This window comes from Terrapene carolina, unplaced genomic scaffold (genome assembly GCF_002925995.2).
Source record: "Terrapene carolina triunguis isolate 2854851 unplaced genomic scaffold, T_m_triunguis-2.0 Scaffold102, whole genome shotgun sequence".
Taxonomy (NCBI): Eukaryota; Metazoa; Chordata; order Testudines; family Emydidae; genus Terrapene; species Terrapene triunguis.
The window spans coordinates 5,080,672-5,098,207 of NW_020664453.1; the positions used below are offsets into that span (position 1 = coordinate 5,080,672).

A 17,536-nucleotide genomic window follows, 5' to 3' on the forward strand; every position below is an offset into this window, starting at 1 on the left:
TTTTTTTTTTTTTTTTAATAAAGTTAGTTCTACTGTGCTGTTCATAGTGCAACAGTATCACTGGAAAGGTCAAATCTAAGGCCTGGTCTACACTAACCCCCCAATTCGAACTAAGGTACGCAACTTCAGCTACGTGAATAATGTAGCTGAAGTCGACATACCTTAGTTCGAACTTACCACGGTTCAGACGCGGTCCACACGCGGCCGGCAGGCAGGCTCCCCCGTCAACTCCGTGGTACTCCTCTCGCCGAACTGGAGTACCGCAGTCGACGGCGAGCACTTCCGGGATCGATTTATCGCGTCCAGACCAGACGCGTCTGAACCGCGTAAGTATAGACATACCCTTAGGAACACCTTCTAAAACGGTCTCAGAAGCACTGATTCAGCCAGGCATCATAAAATGCAGGCATAACAAGGGCCGGGTCAGACACAAGAAGGGAATACAAAAAAGAGAAGTGGGTTTTTTGTTTGATGAAGTTAAATAGATGATAAAAAGGAAGATAAAGAAGGGGTCACATCTCTTTTAGTATATGAATGCTCTCAACCAGTATCCTTTTCCATACTGCAGAATGATTCAGTAGTTTCATCTTCAGATTCACCATTGCATTCTAGTACTTTGTTAGTGAAAAGAGATTATGTATGTTTATATAACATGTGTGTGGAATGTGAAAGTATTGCACACCAGATTACTTTTCCTAGCAAAGGCTTGATGGCATCCAAAAGGTGAGATATAAATATGTTGAACATGTCTTTTAGTTTACACTGCACTAACAGCTAGCATTTCTAGGTCATACAGAGCAGTACATGAGAACACAATGCACAAACCCACCATCTCAAAATTAGCATCCCTGTAAAAAAAGCAACAGCACATGAATATGAAAATAAAAAACTAGAGAATTATTTTAAAAAATCATTGTTGTTATAAAAACACACATTATCTCTTAGGGAGAAATGCAAGTTTTATTTTCATTCATTTTAACCTACTTACCAATTGGCTGATCTGTCTGTAAGTAACGCGGTCTCCCTAACCAGGAGAAAAAGTCTGTTCCACACACTGAGACAATGGGGCTAATTATGCATTCTTTATTCAGGCAAAACTCCCACAGACTTTATGGGAGTTCCTGCATTCTTTACTCTCGCTATATCAAGCCCTCTGCACTATGTTTATTTTAAACATAGCCAAACTGTTGGTGTGAAAATCTGGCTCCACTGAAGTCAATGGGAGTTTTACCACTGACTTCAGTGGAAAATGTATTTCACACCCAGTGCCAGGTAACGTGTGAAAAGTCAGACCTCTATTTCATGGCTATGACATCTTAGAGGACTCTTTTTAAATTGGGAGAAGGACATTTTAACCACAGAACTGCAGCATGCAAAATGAACTGAAGATAACTATATGACAGTTCCACTGCTCTCTCTCCAGTCAGCTCCCTTTCCTAGCCTGTAGTCAGGCTGAGGATAGAGTCAGTCACCTGAACTCTTAGGCTTTCAGTCAAGGCAAACAAATTCCTTATGTTTGCATGGACAGAGTATAGCAAGAGTGAAGTTAAGCTGTTTCTGCCATCAGTTGAGCAGAGCTAAGGTGACCAGATGTCCCGATTTTATAGGGTATTTTTCTTATATTCAGAGCTTTTTCTTACATAGGTAGCTATTACTCCCCACCCCGTCCCGATTTTTCAGATTTGCTATCTGGTCACCCTAAGCAGAGGGCAGGTGAAGGGTACATAAGAGGTAAAGCTTCTAGGGCTGTCAAGTGATTAAAAAAATTAATCGTGATTAATCGTACTGTTAATAATACAATACCATTCATTTAAATATTTTTGGAGGTCTTCTACATTTTCAAATATATTGATTTCAATTACAACACAATACAAACTGTACAGTGCTCACTTTATATTTATTTTTATTACAAGTGTTTGCACTGTAAAAAAAAATGAAATAGTATTTTTCAATTCCTCCATTACAAGTACTGTAGTGCAATCTCTCTATCATGAAAGTTGAACTTACAAATGTAGAATTATGTACAAAAAAAACTGCATTCAAAAATAAAACAATGTAAAACTTTAGCACCTATAAGTCCAATCAGTCCTACTTCTTGGTTCAGCCAATTGCTCAGACAAATAAGTCTGTTTACATTTGCAGGAGATAATGCCGTTCGCTTCTTGTTTACAATGTCACCTGAAAGTGAAAACAGGCATTCTCATGGCCCTGTTGTAGCCGGCGTCGCAAGATATTTACATGCCAGATGCTTCGGCCACCATTCCAGGGGACATGTGTCCATGCTGATGATGGGTTCTGCTCAATAACAATCCAAAGCAGTGCAGACCGACGCATTTTTGAGTTAATCGCAAGTGTTAACTGCGATTACTCGTAAACCCTAAAAGCTACTGATAAAATGACTCTCCATCTAGGGAATCTTCTATGCAAAAGGCTGACTGGCCTCATTATATATTAAAGTGTAGAGGCTGACCAGCAGAGAAACGAGACATTCCAGAGGTAGAGGACTGCAGAATAAATGACAAAACTAAGAAGTAAGGAGACCTAACCCACAAGAATGCCTACCTATACTCTGCAGAATACCAAATCAGTAATTTGGTGTTGTCTCAGTCTTCCTTCTTTCTATTTCCCCCCCCCCCCCCCCTTTGGTATCTTCCAGCCCTAGGGAAAAAAAAAAAAAGGGTTGGTGCCTCACTGTGGTTGGTGCATGTGGATGAAAATGAGTAAGCTGTACCCATCTAATTTTGTATAGCATGCTCATCTCCATGGCATCAGAGTACTTGTCCTGAGGATTAACACCTGTGCTTTTTTTGGGGGGGGGGGGAAAGAGAGTGGAAGAGATGAGAGTGGAAGACTGAGACCACATCTAACCTCTATCAATCTACCACCACCTAGTCAGGTTAAGGGATGCACAGCCACGATCATTACCAGAGTTCAGATCATACTCAAACCAAATCTTCCTGTGTACAAAATATCGTGACAGTTAGCCAAGAATTTTTTTTTTTTAATTACAGAAAAGTCAATGCTTGTTTCATTGTTGTAGGTTTGTCCAACCTAAGGCCTAAAAGCCAAATTCAGCCCATAGCCTTTGGAAATATGCACAACCAGACACTCAGCTGAAAATGTCAGTAGTTTTACTGACATTTTAATACCATCAGTGGTAGTGAAGCAGACGAGTGAGAGGGAATCAACACCTTTCCATCCCTACTCCCCAATCCTGGCTTTTTCTACCTCAATACAACCACTGTCTTAAGAAAGCATTACCAGTGGTCATGCCTACTAGCTTTTAACTGGTGGGCCAGTCTGTTTCCTCCTGTGCTCTGAATTGATCCTGCCAGTACTACTGAGTGCCTCGGTCCCCAAAAGAGGCTGTTTGAAGCAGCCTCGTTACACTGTGGTCTGAGAAGAGATAATGAAACATCATCCCATCTGTCCCTGGTCCCCAGCCCCAACTTGCTGTTGCTCCTTGCCGGCTCAGCCAGACTCATTCCCTGACACAGCCTCAATTGCCACCTGCCCTGTGGTGGTTGATACACTACCCCCAACTATCACACTACTAATATTCAAGGACAAGCAAGCCTGAGTCTCCTTACCCACACCACAAGGTGCACTTTACTATACAACCATGGAGGCTGAGCTGACTTTTGTAGAGGAGGGAGCCCTGTTCAATGCCCACACTAAAAATTATTACATCATGCCAACAACATTACTGTCCAGTTTCTAATCTCATCTTAACTGGATGGCACCCAAGGGAGACAGTAAGTGTTATAGGATAGAGGGAAGAACTATAGGTTAAAGTGACATACACTGCTTTTCTTTCAGGTGGCTCACACTGAGGGAATGGCCTGAATTGGCAAGAGCAGAGCCCATCATCTACAGCATACACTAAAGTACATGTACCGGAGTCTGTGCAAGGTTGCATGAACATAAGTAGAGGTTTGCTTTACACATGAGGCTGTTTGTGTCTTATTACACAAAGAATTAAATGGGAGATGAAGCTCCTGTTATATTTAAGGTTAAGTTTTAAGTTCTACTGTAACAGTTTGCAGTTATTCAGAGTTCTGATTTTTTTAAAATAGCTGTTTTCTCCTCTGTGAAAATTTGGCTAGTTTGTTCAGATTCTTTTACTTATACAAAAGAGCAGAGGGGAGATGGAACACACTTCTCAATTACGTTTCAAGATTTTTTTTTGCTCATATGCAACTCAAATGGATGTACTTCATAACTGAAAATATTCAGTATGAATAATCCTATTTGAAAATTCACTTATTTTATTTATTATTGACCAAAAATTAGTTAGAATCATTTGAACTGTTTCAAAAATCCATGTTAACTTTTGCTAACAATGGGAGCAATAATACTACGTTGCAGATGTTATCTACAATAATAGTTTTTATTTTTAAAAATTTCATCCGCACACAAGTTACGCTGCAAAAAATGGATTGTGCTGAAGTCTTTATGCTTTCACAATTTCTAAACTCCAGAGGAGGGATCTGAAGATTTTAAATTTTTCCTATTTCTCACCTCCTCCCATCTTTTGAAGGAAAATGAAGCTGGGAAGGGAGAGACAGGAAAAAGAATACAAACAATGAAAACTCACACATTGCAATGTTAAATTTAATTTTAAGGTTATGATACTAACTTCTCCAAGGCAAAACAATATGAAAATTCAGGTATAACATGTAACTAACTACTTCCTTATGCATACACATTTGGATAGTATTTAAACAAAAGCTCACACAGCCCTATATACATGCAGCATCTTAGAAGAGGCTACTTACTTGTAACCCCAAACATGGATGCGCATACACGCCATGCGCCAGAGCCAGAAGGTTTTCTTAGCAGTGTCTGTTGACCTGGACGTGCATCCCCTCATGCTCTCAGCTGAGGCTATAATAGGCTCGACACCTCTCCCATTACATCTCCTCTTACCGCTGAGTAGTCGAGTCCATAGCAGAAGGGATGAATAGTGGGTATTGGAATCCAAATAGGGACCACACATCTTGAAGAACCTCCAGTTACAGGTAAGTAGCTTTCTCTTCTTCGACTAATGGTCCCTATATGGATTCCAAATGTGGATGAGTAGCGAGCAGTGACCAGCATGCAGGTGGGTGTGAGGATGTGCTCGGAAGTGCTGTCTGTAGTACAACGCAAGCCACAGCTGCAGCCATTGTGTGGGTGATGGCATAATGATATGTGACGTTGTGCATGGAACGCTATATCACTGTGCGACAAATGTCCTGGCAGGAGACATCGGTGAGGCAGGCCAATGTGGCCGCTTGTGCTCAGGTAAAGTGTGCCATGACAACATCACATGGCGTTACATTGTTGAGTGCATGCATTCACAGATGCTACAGAGAAATCCATTTGGAAATGCACTGTAAGGAGAAGGCTTGGCCCTTACAACCGTCAGCAATTGATGCACAGAAGTCATGGGTTCGGTGGAGGTAGAACACCACTGCATGTTGGATGCCAAGCGAATGGAGGATCCTGTCAATGTGGGAGGCGTGGGGTTTGAGACAGAAGACCGGGAAGTGGATACACTGATTTAGGAGGAACTCCAACACCACCTTAGAAAGGAATTTAAGGTGAACACGTAAAGAAACTGTCTTTGTGGAAGACAACGTGGGGGGGAGGGGTAGGTGTCAGCCATCATGGCTGCCAGCTCACTGATTCGTCTAGCCAAGGTAATGGCTACCCAGAAGATAATTTTCATGGAGAGATGAGAAAGGGAAGACATTGCTAGGGACTCAAAGGGCGGTTTCCTGAAAGCAGAGAGAATGAGATTAAGGTCCCACAAGGGTGTAGGTTTGAGTACAGCTGGGAAGGTATTGGGTAAACCTTTTAGGAAACATAGGGTGGTAGTGTGTGTGACCACAGTAGCGCCAACCACTGAGGGGAAAAAGGCACTGAGTGCTGCTAAGTGGACTCGTATGGATCTGAGGGCTAGGCCCAAAGTCTCGAGTTCAAGAAGATAGTTGAGGATGATAGGTATGGATATCGTAGACAGCAGGTATTTGTGGAGGTGAGCTCAGGAGGTGAAGTGCTTTCATTTCACCTGGTAGCAGGCCCTGGTTGATGCCCTCCTGCTTTGGGTAAGGATACATTGCACTGGGGTGGAGCATGCTCTATCTATCCCCAAGCTCCATCCAAAAACCAAGCTGTGAAGTGAAGACAGCTGAGAATGGAATGTTAGTGTCGGCCCCAGTCTTGCATGAGGAGATGCAGTAGTGTGTGGAAATAGAGTGGTGTGCAGACAGAGAGGTTTGGGAGGTCTGTGAACCAAAACCAACAGGGCCAAAATCGAACTATTAGGATTACCGTCGCTTGATCCCGACAATTCTTGTGCAGGACTTGTGGGGGGAGGGAAAAGGTGTAGTGAAGGGAGTCCATCTAGAGGAGGAGAAGGGCGTCACCCTGCAAGTACTCCCACATGGCTTCTCTGAAACAATAAAGTGAAAGTCTGTGGTTCTCTCAAATGGAGAAGAGGTGGGGCACCCAATGCTGAGACTAGTGGAAGAGGCACCAGAGCTTGGCATCGTGCAGCTTCCACTCGTGGTTCAGGTAGTGTCCTGCTGAGCATATCTGACAGGGAGTCTTTGGGTGCCCAGGAGGTACGTGGCCTGGAGTGTGACTTGATGTTTGATGCACCAGTTCCAAAGGTGGATGGACTCTGCACAGAGGCAGGGAGACTTGCCACTGCCCTTTTTGTTGATGTAAACTACTGCTGCAATGTTGTCAGAATAATTTGATGTGCTTGGCCCCTACGAAGGAAAGAAAGTGGCAGACAAGACGGACCGTCCTCAGTTCCAGGATGTTCATATGCATCCTGAGGCATCCAGATGCTCTATGCAATGTGGCGGTCTAGGTGAGCTCCCCAACCCGCGAGGGAAGTGTCCATTGTGAGCGTGGCATGGGAATTATGAAGGGAGTACCGACCAGGACCTGGGAAGTGTCGGTCCACCATATGAAGGACATCAGTACCTCCTGGGGGATCAGGACTTTGCTGTCCAGGCAGTCGTGGTGTGGTCTGTAGACTGAGAGGAGCCAAAACTGGAGTCAACGCACGTGAAGATGGCTTTCCAGCCCAGCAGGTCCATCTCTTTTGCCGTTCTGTCTGGAGAAATGGATTTCTGAGAGTGTTGGCTGACTCACTCTGCCTCTGCGAGACCCACCAGGCAATTTGGAGGTGAGTGGGTAAAAAGGAATTGCACTCCCTTAGTAGGAACGGAGGCAGGAGTATACCACACCAATTGCACTGGTTGCAGGACAGCATTGTTGATGGGGAGAGCTGCTTGAGTAGGTCTCCCTGGGGTTGGAGGATGTCCAGGAGCTGGTGTTGCATGTCCTGGACCTCCTCCAACAGGATCCCCAGATCCGTCGCCACCCATTGTAATAGTTCTTGATATTGGTGGTGGTCGTCTGGAGGGGATAGTGAGGCAGGAATGAGGGCCTCGTCAGGGGAATCAGCAGTACCGGTTCAACCTCTCCTTCCTCCTTCTCATAAACAGACTGCGCTGGAGGGCGAACAAGGAACAGTTGGTGTGAAGCCACCAAGGGGGTCTGGAACCCTCAATAGGGATCCCATGGCAGCCAGTTGGGCCAGTAGTAAGGATCTCTGTGCATGGGTGGGCCTCACGGAGAGCAGTACCGTGGTTCTGCAGCAGGGTCATAAGCCAAGGGATATGGTAGTCAGCAATGCAATTCTGGCTGGGGGGCGGGTGAGAACAAGGGTTCCAGTGCTGAGAAGCCCTCAGACTTGGAGGACAATTCCAGCAATAGGGGTGCAGACGGTGCCGGAGGGCTGAGCTGCGGCAAGGGGACATGCCGCTCCGGGGGCAGCAGTAGCAATTCATCTGCTGGAGATGGCGAGACAGTGGTGTGTGTAGAGCCGAGAGGAGCATGGGTATGGGAGAAGCAACTCTGCCATCGATAGCAGCAATTCCAGGCAGCTAGGTGTGCGCAGGGTCACACGAGACAAACCCCGGGTCCAGGCAGCGTCAACAGTGCCAACAGGAGACGCGCCGATGAAGGAACCAGTGCAGTCACCAGGGTAGGTGCTGGTAACGGTGGATCCTGCTTCTGTTTTCCTTACCCTCCACCCTGAGTAACACGAGAGCTGGTCCGGTGGCCAGATAGACGTGCAACTTCTCGCCCGACCAAGCATGGTTTGGGGAGGAAATGCTATGTTTTTGAGTAGTCCTGGACGGGGATCTGTGCTTATGTCTGTGTCCATGCTTCTTTCCCTCATGGCGGGGCGTGGCTAGCAGTCTCAGTACCATCAGATCCGGTGCCTGGGAGGTGCTCGGAGGAGGGCTGGGCGCCAGTGCAGGGTGGTGCACCACTGGTTCCAGATCTGAATGCACTTGTGCATGCATGGCCTCCTCCATCAAGAACTTCCAGAGCAGAAGTTCTCGAGCCTCCCATGTTCGAGGCAGGAACAACTTACAGATAGTGCAGCGGGCGACCACATACCCGAGGCAGTACAGGCAGCGCTGGTGCTCGTCACTCACTGAAAATGAGCACAGGTGAGAAGCAGAGTTTTAAAGCCAGGAACTCGGGCACAGTCCTTGGGGAAGGGGGAGGGGGAAGGGAGGTTGAGAAGGTTGGCCAGGAGGGACCCAACACCACATCCATACTTCTACTGGAAACTCCCCTGCTCGTGTGTCCAAGGATCACATCTGCTCTTTTGGTCACAACATCAGCCTGGGAACTCATGTTTAATCTAACAAGATCCCTGTCCTTTGAATCGCTGCTTTCCAAAATACAGTCCCCCATCCTGTAATATGGAATTCTTGGATCCTAGATGTATTAAAATGCATGTTAAAGTGAGCACAGCTTACCACAATGATTCAAATTCCTCTGTTGAACTGGCTGGTTCTTATTCCTTACCACTCCAATTTGTGTCTCACTGAAAACTTAACCAACAAGAATTCGGTTTTCTTCCAAATCACTGATAAACACTAAGATCCACTCCCCATTAGAGTGTGTTTAAAGCAAGTACCAAAATGTTTTCGTTTGGAAACCTGGGTTCAGAATGGAAAATTCTTCAGAAGTACACCTCTACCTCGACATAACGCTGTCCTCGGGAGCCAAAAAAATCTTACCGCGTTATAGGTGAAACTGCATTATATCGAACTTGCTTTGATCCACCCGAGTGCACAGCCCCGCAGAGCACTGCTTTACCGCGTTATATCGGGTCGCGTTATATCAGGGTAGAGGTGTATCTGGAAGGGACATTTAGAATATGTAACAATGCATAATCGTTTATTTTAATCCATTGGTGACTATCAAGGCAGATTTTTTACTAACGTGAATATCTAGCAAATATCTTTCCCTCCCTCTATGGAAGTGAGCTTGTATTGCCTTTTAATCTATGTTCAACTAATAAGTACATATATACAACATGCAATTCAATCAGACTAAAAAGCTAGCATTCCACGGTATGCTATTTTCACAGGTAACTTTAAATGAATTTTCTAGGATCACAAAACAAATAGGTTGCACCAAGTCCATTCAATCCTGAAGTTTTTGATAAAAGCTGTTCAAGTGAAAAAGAAGGGAGTTAGGGGGGATGTCAACTATATTTAGTGTTAAGTAATGCAAACTGCACCATATGCACCCTTCTCTGATACAGCCATATAGATTGTTAAAATTCTATTTTACCAAAATATTTTGCCACTGTTAGATGTTCATCCAAAAAGGTATTTAGAAGTTATAAAAACCTGTAAACAAAAGCTTTTCATCCAGAAAAACCTTCTCTACCAGTATTATAGTGTAATTAGCATAACCTTATACAGCCCTGTCTACATTATAGACCTTTGCCATTAAAAACCACAGCAGGGAAACAGTCAAAGTATCTAGGAGAAAGCTTCAAATAGAGAGATGTCTCTGACATCAAAATAAGCCTTGTGAACATCTTGGTTGAATTTCTAGACTGAATTCACAGAAAAATGTTGTTTACCTTGTACAGTAAGTGGAATTTGAGATTTTTGTCAATATGGGTGCTCCATTTTAAGATGTGCATACACCAGTGCGCTCTGGATCAGATTTTCATCAGCAGTGTCCACAGGTCTGCACCCTACACATTCTTGTGCTCTGATGTGAAAGTATATAGGGGAGGGTGGACCCACTGATGCTCCAGTTCCTCCTTAACCATGAAATCCAGACAGAAAGACTCTAAGCAGAGGGGAAGGAGGACAGATAGTGGCGTACCCATAGGAACAAAACATCTTGAAGAATTCCAGTCACTGTACAAGGTAAGAAACCTCTCCTTCTTTGAGTTATCCCTGTGGGTGCTCCACTTCAGGAGACTGCAGAGCAATACTTTGATTATGGAGGAGAGTGTGGAAGCGGCAGATTCAGTACGCACTATAGAACTTCACTCAAAGCTGTCTCGGCTCTGGAAACATAGCATTGGGAAAAGGTGTGCACTGGAGATCAGGTGGTGGCCTTGCAGAGATAATAGAATACACTGCTGCTCTGTTGCCTACATTATTCTGACTGAGTGGCCCCTGACATGGTGGGGTAGGAAGTGATGGTAAGCATAACAAATCACCTTAAGCTCTAATACATTGATGCAGAGGGTCACCTCCTGCAGGGACGGTTTACCCTGAGCTGTGAAGTCCTGAATGCATGTGCCCTAGCTTAGTAGGGATGCATCTGTGGTGATGGTCTTTGCAAGGGAAGGTTGCAAGAATGGCACTTCCACACAGACCTTTTGGGGAGCTTTTCACCAATTGGAAGTGTGGAGGACCCTCTGAAGTATAGACATCCATTTGGACTGATTGATTGTTGGGGACGTAGACTGTCCTCAGCCAGATACTGAGAACATAGTCTTGCTAAGGGTGTAACAAGTGTGTAGGCTGCCATATAGCCCAGGAGTTGAAGACAAGCCCTTCTTTGGTTTGTGGGTTTTGCTCTATCGTAGAGATGAAGCTGGATATTGTGGCGAATCTGTCCATGGGCAAGTATGTTGCCCCAATGAGGTCTGTTCATTGTGTGGGTATGAGTATAGACTTTCCCACTTTGCACTGAGATGCACTGGACAGAAAAGGGAGCAGTGAGAAAAATGAGCGTACAGTAATTGGCTGCCTGCTCAGGTGCTCTGGGAGTAGCCTCTAGAACTAGGGAGAGGAGCTGAAGAGGAAGTCTGCTCACTGCCTGCAGCCTTATTTATTAATGACATTTCACCTAGCATAAGGGGGGCAAATGTGCAACTGCCACTCCAGATAAACAAAAGCTGGCCAGAAGACTCCAGAACAACATTAACCATGCTCAGACCCAGTCCTCCTCCCCTCCTCTGTGCACACACATGCTTGTCATTGCTGCAGTTTCAGCTCTGCTGCTGCTCTTGCTGGTAAAAGTCTCAGAGAACACGAGGGAACACTCCCATAGCAGGGTATGAGTCATAGAAATGATCAGCAACAACAGTAAGTCACTATGTACAAGGTATAAATGCTAGAAAAATAATGTCTCTAAATCTGGTAACTTTTAACAGTGAGGGTAATTAACCATTAGAACAATTTACCAAGGATCGTGATGGATTCTCCATCACTGGCAATATTTAAAACAAGATTGGATGTTTTAATTAAAAAAAAAAAAAAACATGCTCTAAGAATTATTTTGGGGAAACTATATGGTCTGTGTTCTACAGGAAGTCAGACTAGATGGTCCTTTCTGACCTTAGAATCTATGAATCTTCCAGTTATAGCCATTTTAGGTGGTATTTTGCCCTCTGGGCCCTTATCCTTAATATGTCACCTCTACTGCTATACTCAACTACAGGAACCCCGAAGAAAGAGACCTGCATGAGAGTCTAGAGAAGATGGCAGAAGCTGGGTGAGAAGCCAAGCCATGGAAGCGCAAGGGAGGCAGGTGAGAATGTTCAGCTCCCTCCCCCAGGATAGAATATGCTTGGGCCACAGAATCTCCCCTCAGCTCCCTCTTGGTTTGAAGGGCTTTTGCTGACCATCTCTAGTGAACCAGGCTGCTGGGGCTGCCTCTTCCACTACCCAAGCTTCTTGCTGGTCCTTCAAGGACCCCCTCCCTCCATTTGCAAGGACTGGCCTTTCCTCCCACTGTCAGAAGCTCTCAGGCACTCAACCTTCCAGGGCTCTGAGCCCACCCTTCCACCCTGCTCTTACTTGCTGGGGTTTCAGGCACCCACATTAACAGTGGCTACATGTACCCCATCCACCAATTGCTCGTGTTGCCTGCTCTTCCCATAAACTGAGACTAAGTCCCCACCAGCACAAATGTTGATTAGGGCTCATAGCCTCACCCCATACTAAATAAGTACTCTTCCTCTATGCACTAGAACTCTGTGCCTAGCCATCCACTCCCTTTACCTTTCCAACTGTGACTGCAGGCAGCCAGGAAAGGAACTGAGGGGCTGGGGAGGCAGTAATCTGCTTTCCCCATCTCACAGTGCACCTACAGAAGCAGAAGAGGTGCACCGGTGCATTTATGCTTCCTTCTCATGGCAACATTGTGACACTATGTTGAGAGAGGGGTGGGAGAAGAAGAGGTTAAGCCCTGCTGTTCTCCATGGCTAGCTGCCAGAGAGCAAGAGCTACTGCAAGTCCAGCTCACATCAATGTACAGGACCCTCTCTGATCTCAGAACTTTATTTATACAGCAGCAGTGAAACATGGATGGCAAATACCTGCTATGAAACGATGATGCCCCCTTAGATCCATTCTCAAACAATACATTTTCAGATGGACGTGAGAGAGTGTCAAGTTGATGGTATCTTTTCCAAGTTAAAAAAGTCCACAATTCATATTTCTTTACATAAACCCACCAAAATAAACCAACCCAGAAAACCAACAACCGCCACCATCCACAATGCGATTGCAAGTTGCAACAGACATCAAGTCACATATTAAGGAGGCAAGACTGCACCTGGAACACTCTGTTCTGTTCATTAGATTTGTTTCCAAACACTAACATTCTAGAGGACACTAAACTGAACAAAGCGATGTAAGGGGATGAAGGACTGACTTTCCAAATGAAAAAAAACTAAATATATATAGCTTGGCTAAGTGATGAGCTAAATATGTGGCGGGCAGAGGAAAAACACAAAGTATTTCAAGGGTCTGAACGCTTAGGGCTTGTCTACTCTTGAAATGCTACCACAACGAAGCTGCACTGCCGCAGCTGCACTACTCTATCGCTTAAGTGTAGACACTACATGCGCTGACAAGAAGGGTCCTCTCATCAGTGTGGGTAATCCACTTCCGCAAGAGGCGGTAGCTAAGTCGATGGAAGAATTCTGTCAACCTAGTGCTATCTACACTGGGGGTAAAGTTGGCTTACCTACACCACTTGGGGTGTGGATTTTTCACACCCCTGAGCGACGTAGTTAAGACAACTTAATTTTCTAGTTTAGACCAGACCTTAGAACAGGGAGGAGTTACTATAGTACAACTAGGAGCAACAGGATGAAGTTACTAAAAGGGAGCATTTAGGTATCAGGGAAAAGCTTCCTGAGAGTGAGATGTACTAGGCTATGGACCAGTCTCCAAAAGAGTAGTGAAGGCTGTCCTGACGCTTGGGACTTTCAGATATCCTGAACAAACCTGGGCCTGATCCAAAGCTCCTGGAAGTAAATGGGAGTCTTCCTCTTTACTTCAGTGGGCTTTGGTTAAGGCCCTAGAACAGGTCATACTGTAGAGCCAAATGATGCCTCCTCATTCAAGCAGAGAAGGGATGAGCTAGATTACTTTTAAGTCTTTTCCCATCTAGTTCCCACCTCAAAGTAAATAGATGGAATTTGCAACAACACTTACTAAGAAAAAGAAGAAAGGAGCAGAACTTTGGCATAGAAAAGCGGAAATCTACTGTTAAGTAAGTGCCTTGACAAAGTCAAATTTAACTGAAAATAAATTTATCCCATGTCAAAAATTTATTCCACGGACGTTAATCTTTTATATAAAGTGATCAAAAAACATTACTTACTGCTCTTTGGTCTGACTGATGTTGATGCAATCATGACAGCTGCTTATTGAATGATTATTGAAAGCCTGTATTTCCCTTCCATTAAACAACAAGGATGCTCCAAGCTTAACCCAATCAGAAGACAGATAAACTTTTACATCACTGTTCTGTAATTGAATGATTGGTTATTTTTGACTGGCTGAAGGTTTTATATTTAAAATCAGTTTACTTGGGACACCTATCTAGGTATTAAGTTATCTGACCTTGTATCACTTGGTATAAATTACTGAGGTCAGGCAAGGTACAGTAGGCAACAATTCTTATATTGGATAAGCTGCATAGTGATCTATGGGGCAAAACCCAACCAATTTGTTCTGAGGATGGTTAGATTTATACTCAGGGCTATGTGATTTACAGAATGCCCCTATGTTAAAGCCACGATGTGTGGAGCCCTGAGCTGTTGGAAAGAACAAAGACACTAGGATGACTTTCAGTATGGTCCTGCTGTTGGAGGTTGGGATGGGGTCATCACAGAATTTATCGTTCCTCCCTCTAGTCCCAGTGCTGAAAAGGAAAATATTGACAGACCATGATTTACAAAGCTTTCAAGTGCCCTTTCCATCAGGCACAAAGCAGCCACTTGCTTTTTGTGTGCTCCAGAACCAGACCCGAAACTGGCTAGTCCTAGAGTGCTTTATAATTTATATGTAGCTGACCAGTTTCCAGCACTCAGATAGTCACTAAGGAGTGCTGTGGAAAAGATCTCTGGCTATCAGAAGCCAGGTTGGGAGTCTTAGCAGGAGCCAGTGCCCAACTAACCACTGCCAAGATTCAAAAATGTCTTAACACCTCCCTTTGATTTCAATGGGCATTGCTGGATGCTTAGCACTTTTGAAAATCTGGTCCAACACACACAAAACACATGTAACTCAGGAAGGCAATATCCACATGACAAATTGATCACAGGGCTCTGCAATTTATTGTGCATCTCTGACTGTCTCACCTGCCTTCTACCCTTTCACCTACCTCTCTAGATATTTTAACTTTCCAAAATACAGGTAGAGCTTCAAACAGATACCATATTACAAACTAAAAGTCAGCCTGCCCAGGAGGGGAAGGAAGAGAGTTTCATCCTCCTTCCCCCAAATGTAACATTAGAAAAACTGCACCTAAAGCACAGGATGGGAAAGACTCAGTCCTGGGCCACTGATGGTTTTTCTACACCTAACAGATGTTTAGATTGAGGGTGCTGTTAATTGAGGGCCAGGAGGGGAAAGAAAATAAAACAAAAAACCTGTCCCATTGATAATGGGAGATTCCCAATGGGACCTCAAATTACTGGACTTTAAAATCATGAACATTTTAGATTTAGAAAATATTTTAGACTTTTTACATATGTTTTAAATTTACTATTTTCTCTTCTTCTTTCCCTTCTCAATTCAACTCCAGGTAATTTGGGTACATAGCTGTATTATCTTTATAGGTGGAAGAATAAAGATCTCCCCTAATTATTTTTTTTTATATGTAGAAAATACAAGACGTTCCTAGAGTAGCTCTTCTGTAGCATGTGGAGTTTTTATTTAAAAGCTCACTACAAATACTGATAGTGTGCATCTAACATAATAAATTCTTGCTGAGCAATGCGTTCATGTATTACATCTATAATAAAATCTGATTGTACTAAAGGTTTTATCAGAACTCATTTAGAAAAATCTGCATAACTCAGTCATGACTTCACAACTCCGGAGTGATGTAATCATCCCGAATTCATTCCCAACAAAACCTTTATGCCATAATATTCCAGGCATTTTATCTATATGTATGTATGTATGTACGTACACACACAATATTTGCACACAATACACAATTTATGTTATATAGGATATGTATTATACATTTTAAAAATATATAGTTTTAAAAAAAGAAAACTTCCACAAGACTAGGTTTGTTTTACATTGAAATGCTGTGAGATTACAATTTTTACTGTAAATTGAAAATACAGAGTCAGTGGTGTACATTGATTTTTTCCCTAACATTAGCACAATTTGCTGGCTATACGCCAAGTTACAGTCTTCAGCAAATTAATGTAAGCACTTTTAAAAAGCTGTTCGAAGAGAGAAATTGCTGTACTGGACATAGATCCTAAATTAGAAAACAAACAAGCAAGATAACAGATTAAAATGTACATGTATTTTTTAACATCTTAAAGTTCTAAAGCATGGATATCTATGTGAATATGAATGACAGAATTAGTACTTATGGAGGAATTGTTTAAGTATCCTACCAAATACAATTTATTATAAGCAAGATTAATATTTTTATCAAATGACTGTCTTCTCTCAAGAGGTTTCAGTCACCTTTCATAGGGAAACAATACAGCAGACGAGGAACTACAGCAAGAGGAAACTGCACAAGAGGTATTTCCCTAGAAACTAAACACAAGAGAATTCCAGGTTTCACCCTTTACCGGCATCAAGCTCTCATACAGAAATATTTATAAATATTTAGCTTTGTAGCATTGAAGAATACCAGTGTTTTGTATTCCGTTATCGACATTAGAAATTAGCTTACCTTTCTGTTTTATCAGCTATCCTTGAGAACAGAGGAGTTAAGTGTTGCTGTTAGCAGAGCTTTATAAAGGGAAGGTTTATGAAGCTTAATGCAGTGAAGCTAGAGTATAGCCATATCATTTAGGAGGTACTGTAGCATAGAAAATACATATGCCAATGAAAAACATGGTGCATGACTAATGTTTATCATTAGATATTATAGAAATACATTCTCAAATACTGCCCTTATTTCACCTTAACAATTCAAAATGCATGCTGATTTTGAAATATTAATTTGTAAATCTATACAGCACAATGAAGGTTATAGATATATTCCAATTTTATACCAATGTAAATGCTGACTGTCACATACACAGCCCTGAAATATTTACTTACATTTTCCAACTCCATATAAGACAGTTATAAATAAAATTCTTCCCTCACTCTACATTTCAAAGAAGTAGTGGGGGTGGGAGAGTACCAGGAAAAGGACAAATAGATGTTAATTGAAGGTTTTAACCCACGAGACAACTACATGATCTTAACTGTACGATGGGAGAAAAGAGGTACTTTAAAACAAAATGTCATGACAACATTTACCAATGCTGTGGTTAAAGATATTTAAGGGTTCTGTAGCAACCGCAATGAGAACAATTATACAGTACCTTACCCTTTCTACCGGTGAACCATAGCATGCAATGACGAAACATAGCAGTGGCAGATGGCATTGGAGTTAGTAAATATGATTAAAAGGATAAGAGCAGAGAAATGGTGATTGGCAGACAAGACACAGAAATGCAGATGAAATTAATGCAAACTTGCAGATCTTGAAGCAAAGATCCATCTTTAAGCCAAATGTTGCCTCTAGTCTCCTCAAAACTGAGTTTCAAATCCAAATGAACACAAATTGCAACCTTCACACTGGTCTTGTGACTCTTCATGCAGAAAGGCTTAATCATATATCCTGACAATGAAGATTGGCAATGTTTTGCCAACATTACCCATCAGCAGAAGCCCATTATGACTGATTTATCCTTTAAATTTTTAAT

General features: G+C 43.1%; 1 protein-coding gene across 2 annotated transcripts in view; it reads right to left on the reverse strand.

Annotated features, from left to right (window-relative positions):
• The window catches only part of LOC112104312 (oxysterol-binding protein-related protein 9), a 114,343-nt gene that overhangs the window by 82,484 nt on the left and 14,323 nt on the right, over nucleotides 1-17,536 (reverse strand). For both annotated transcript variants that reach the window (XM_026651745.1, XM_026651744.1), the window contains exons 4-5: nucleotides 12,009-12,023; nucleotides 8,374-8,393 (exon numbers count right to left, since the gene is read on the reverse strand). In XM_026651745.1, coding sequence (XP_026507530.1) covers nucleotides 8,374-8,393; nucleotides 12,009-12,023 — 35 coding nt within the window. The remainder of the gene's footprint in view (nucleotides 1-8,373; nucleotides 8,394-12,008; nucleotides 12,024-17,536) is intronic.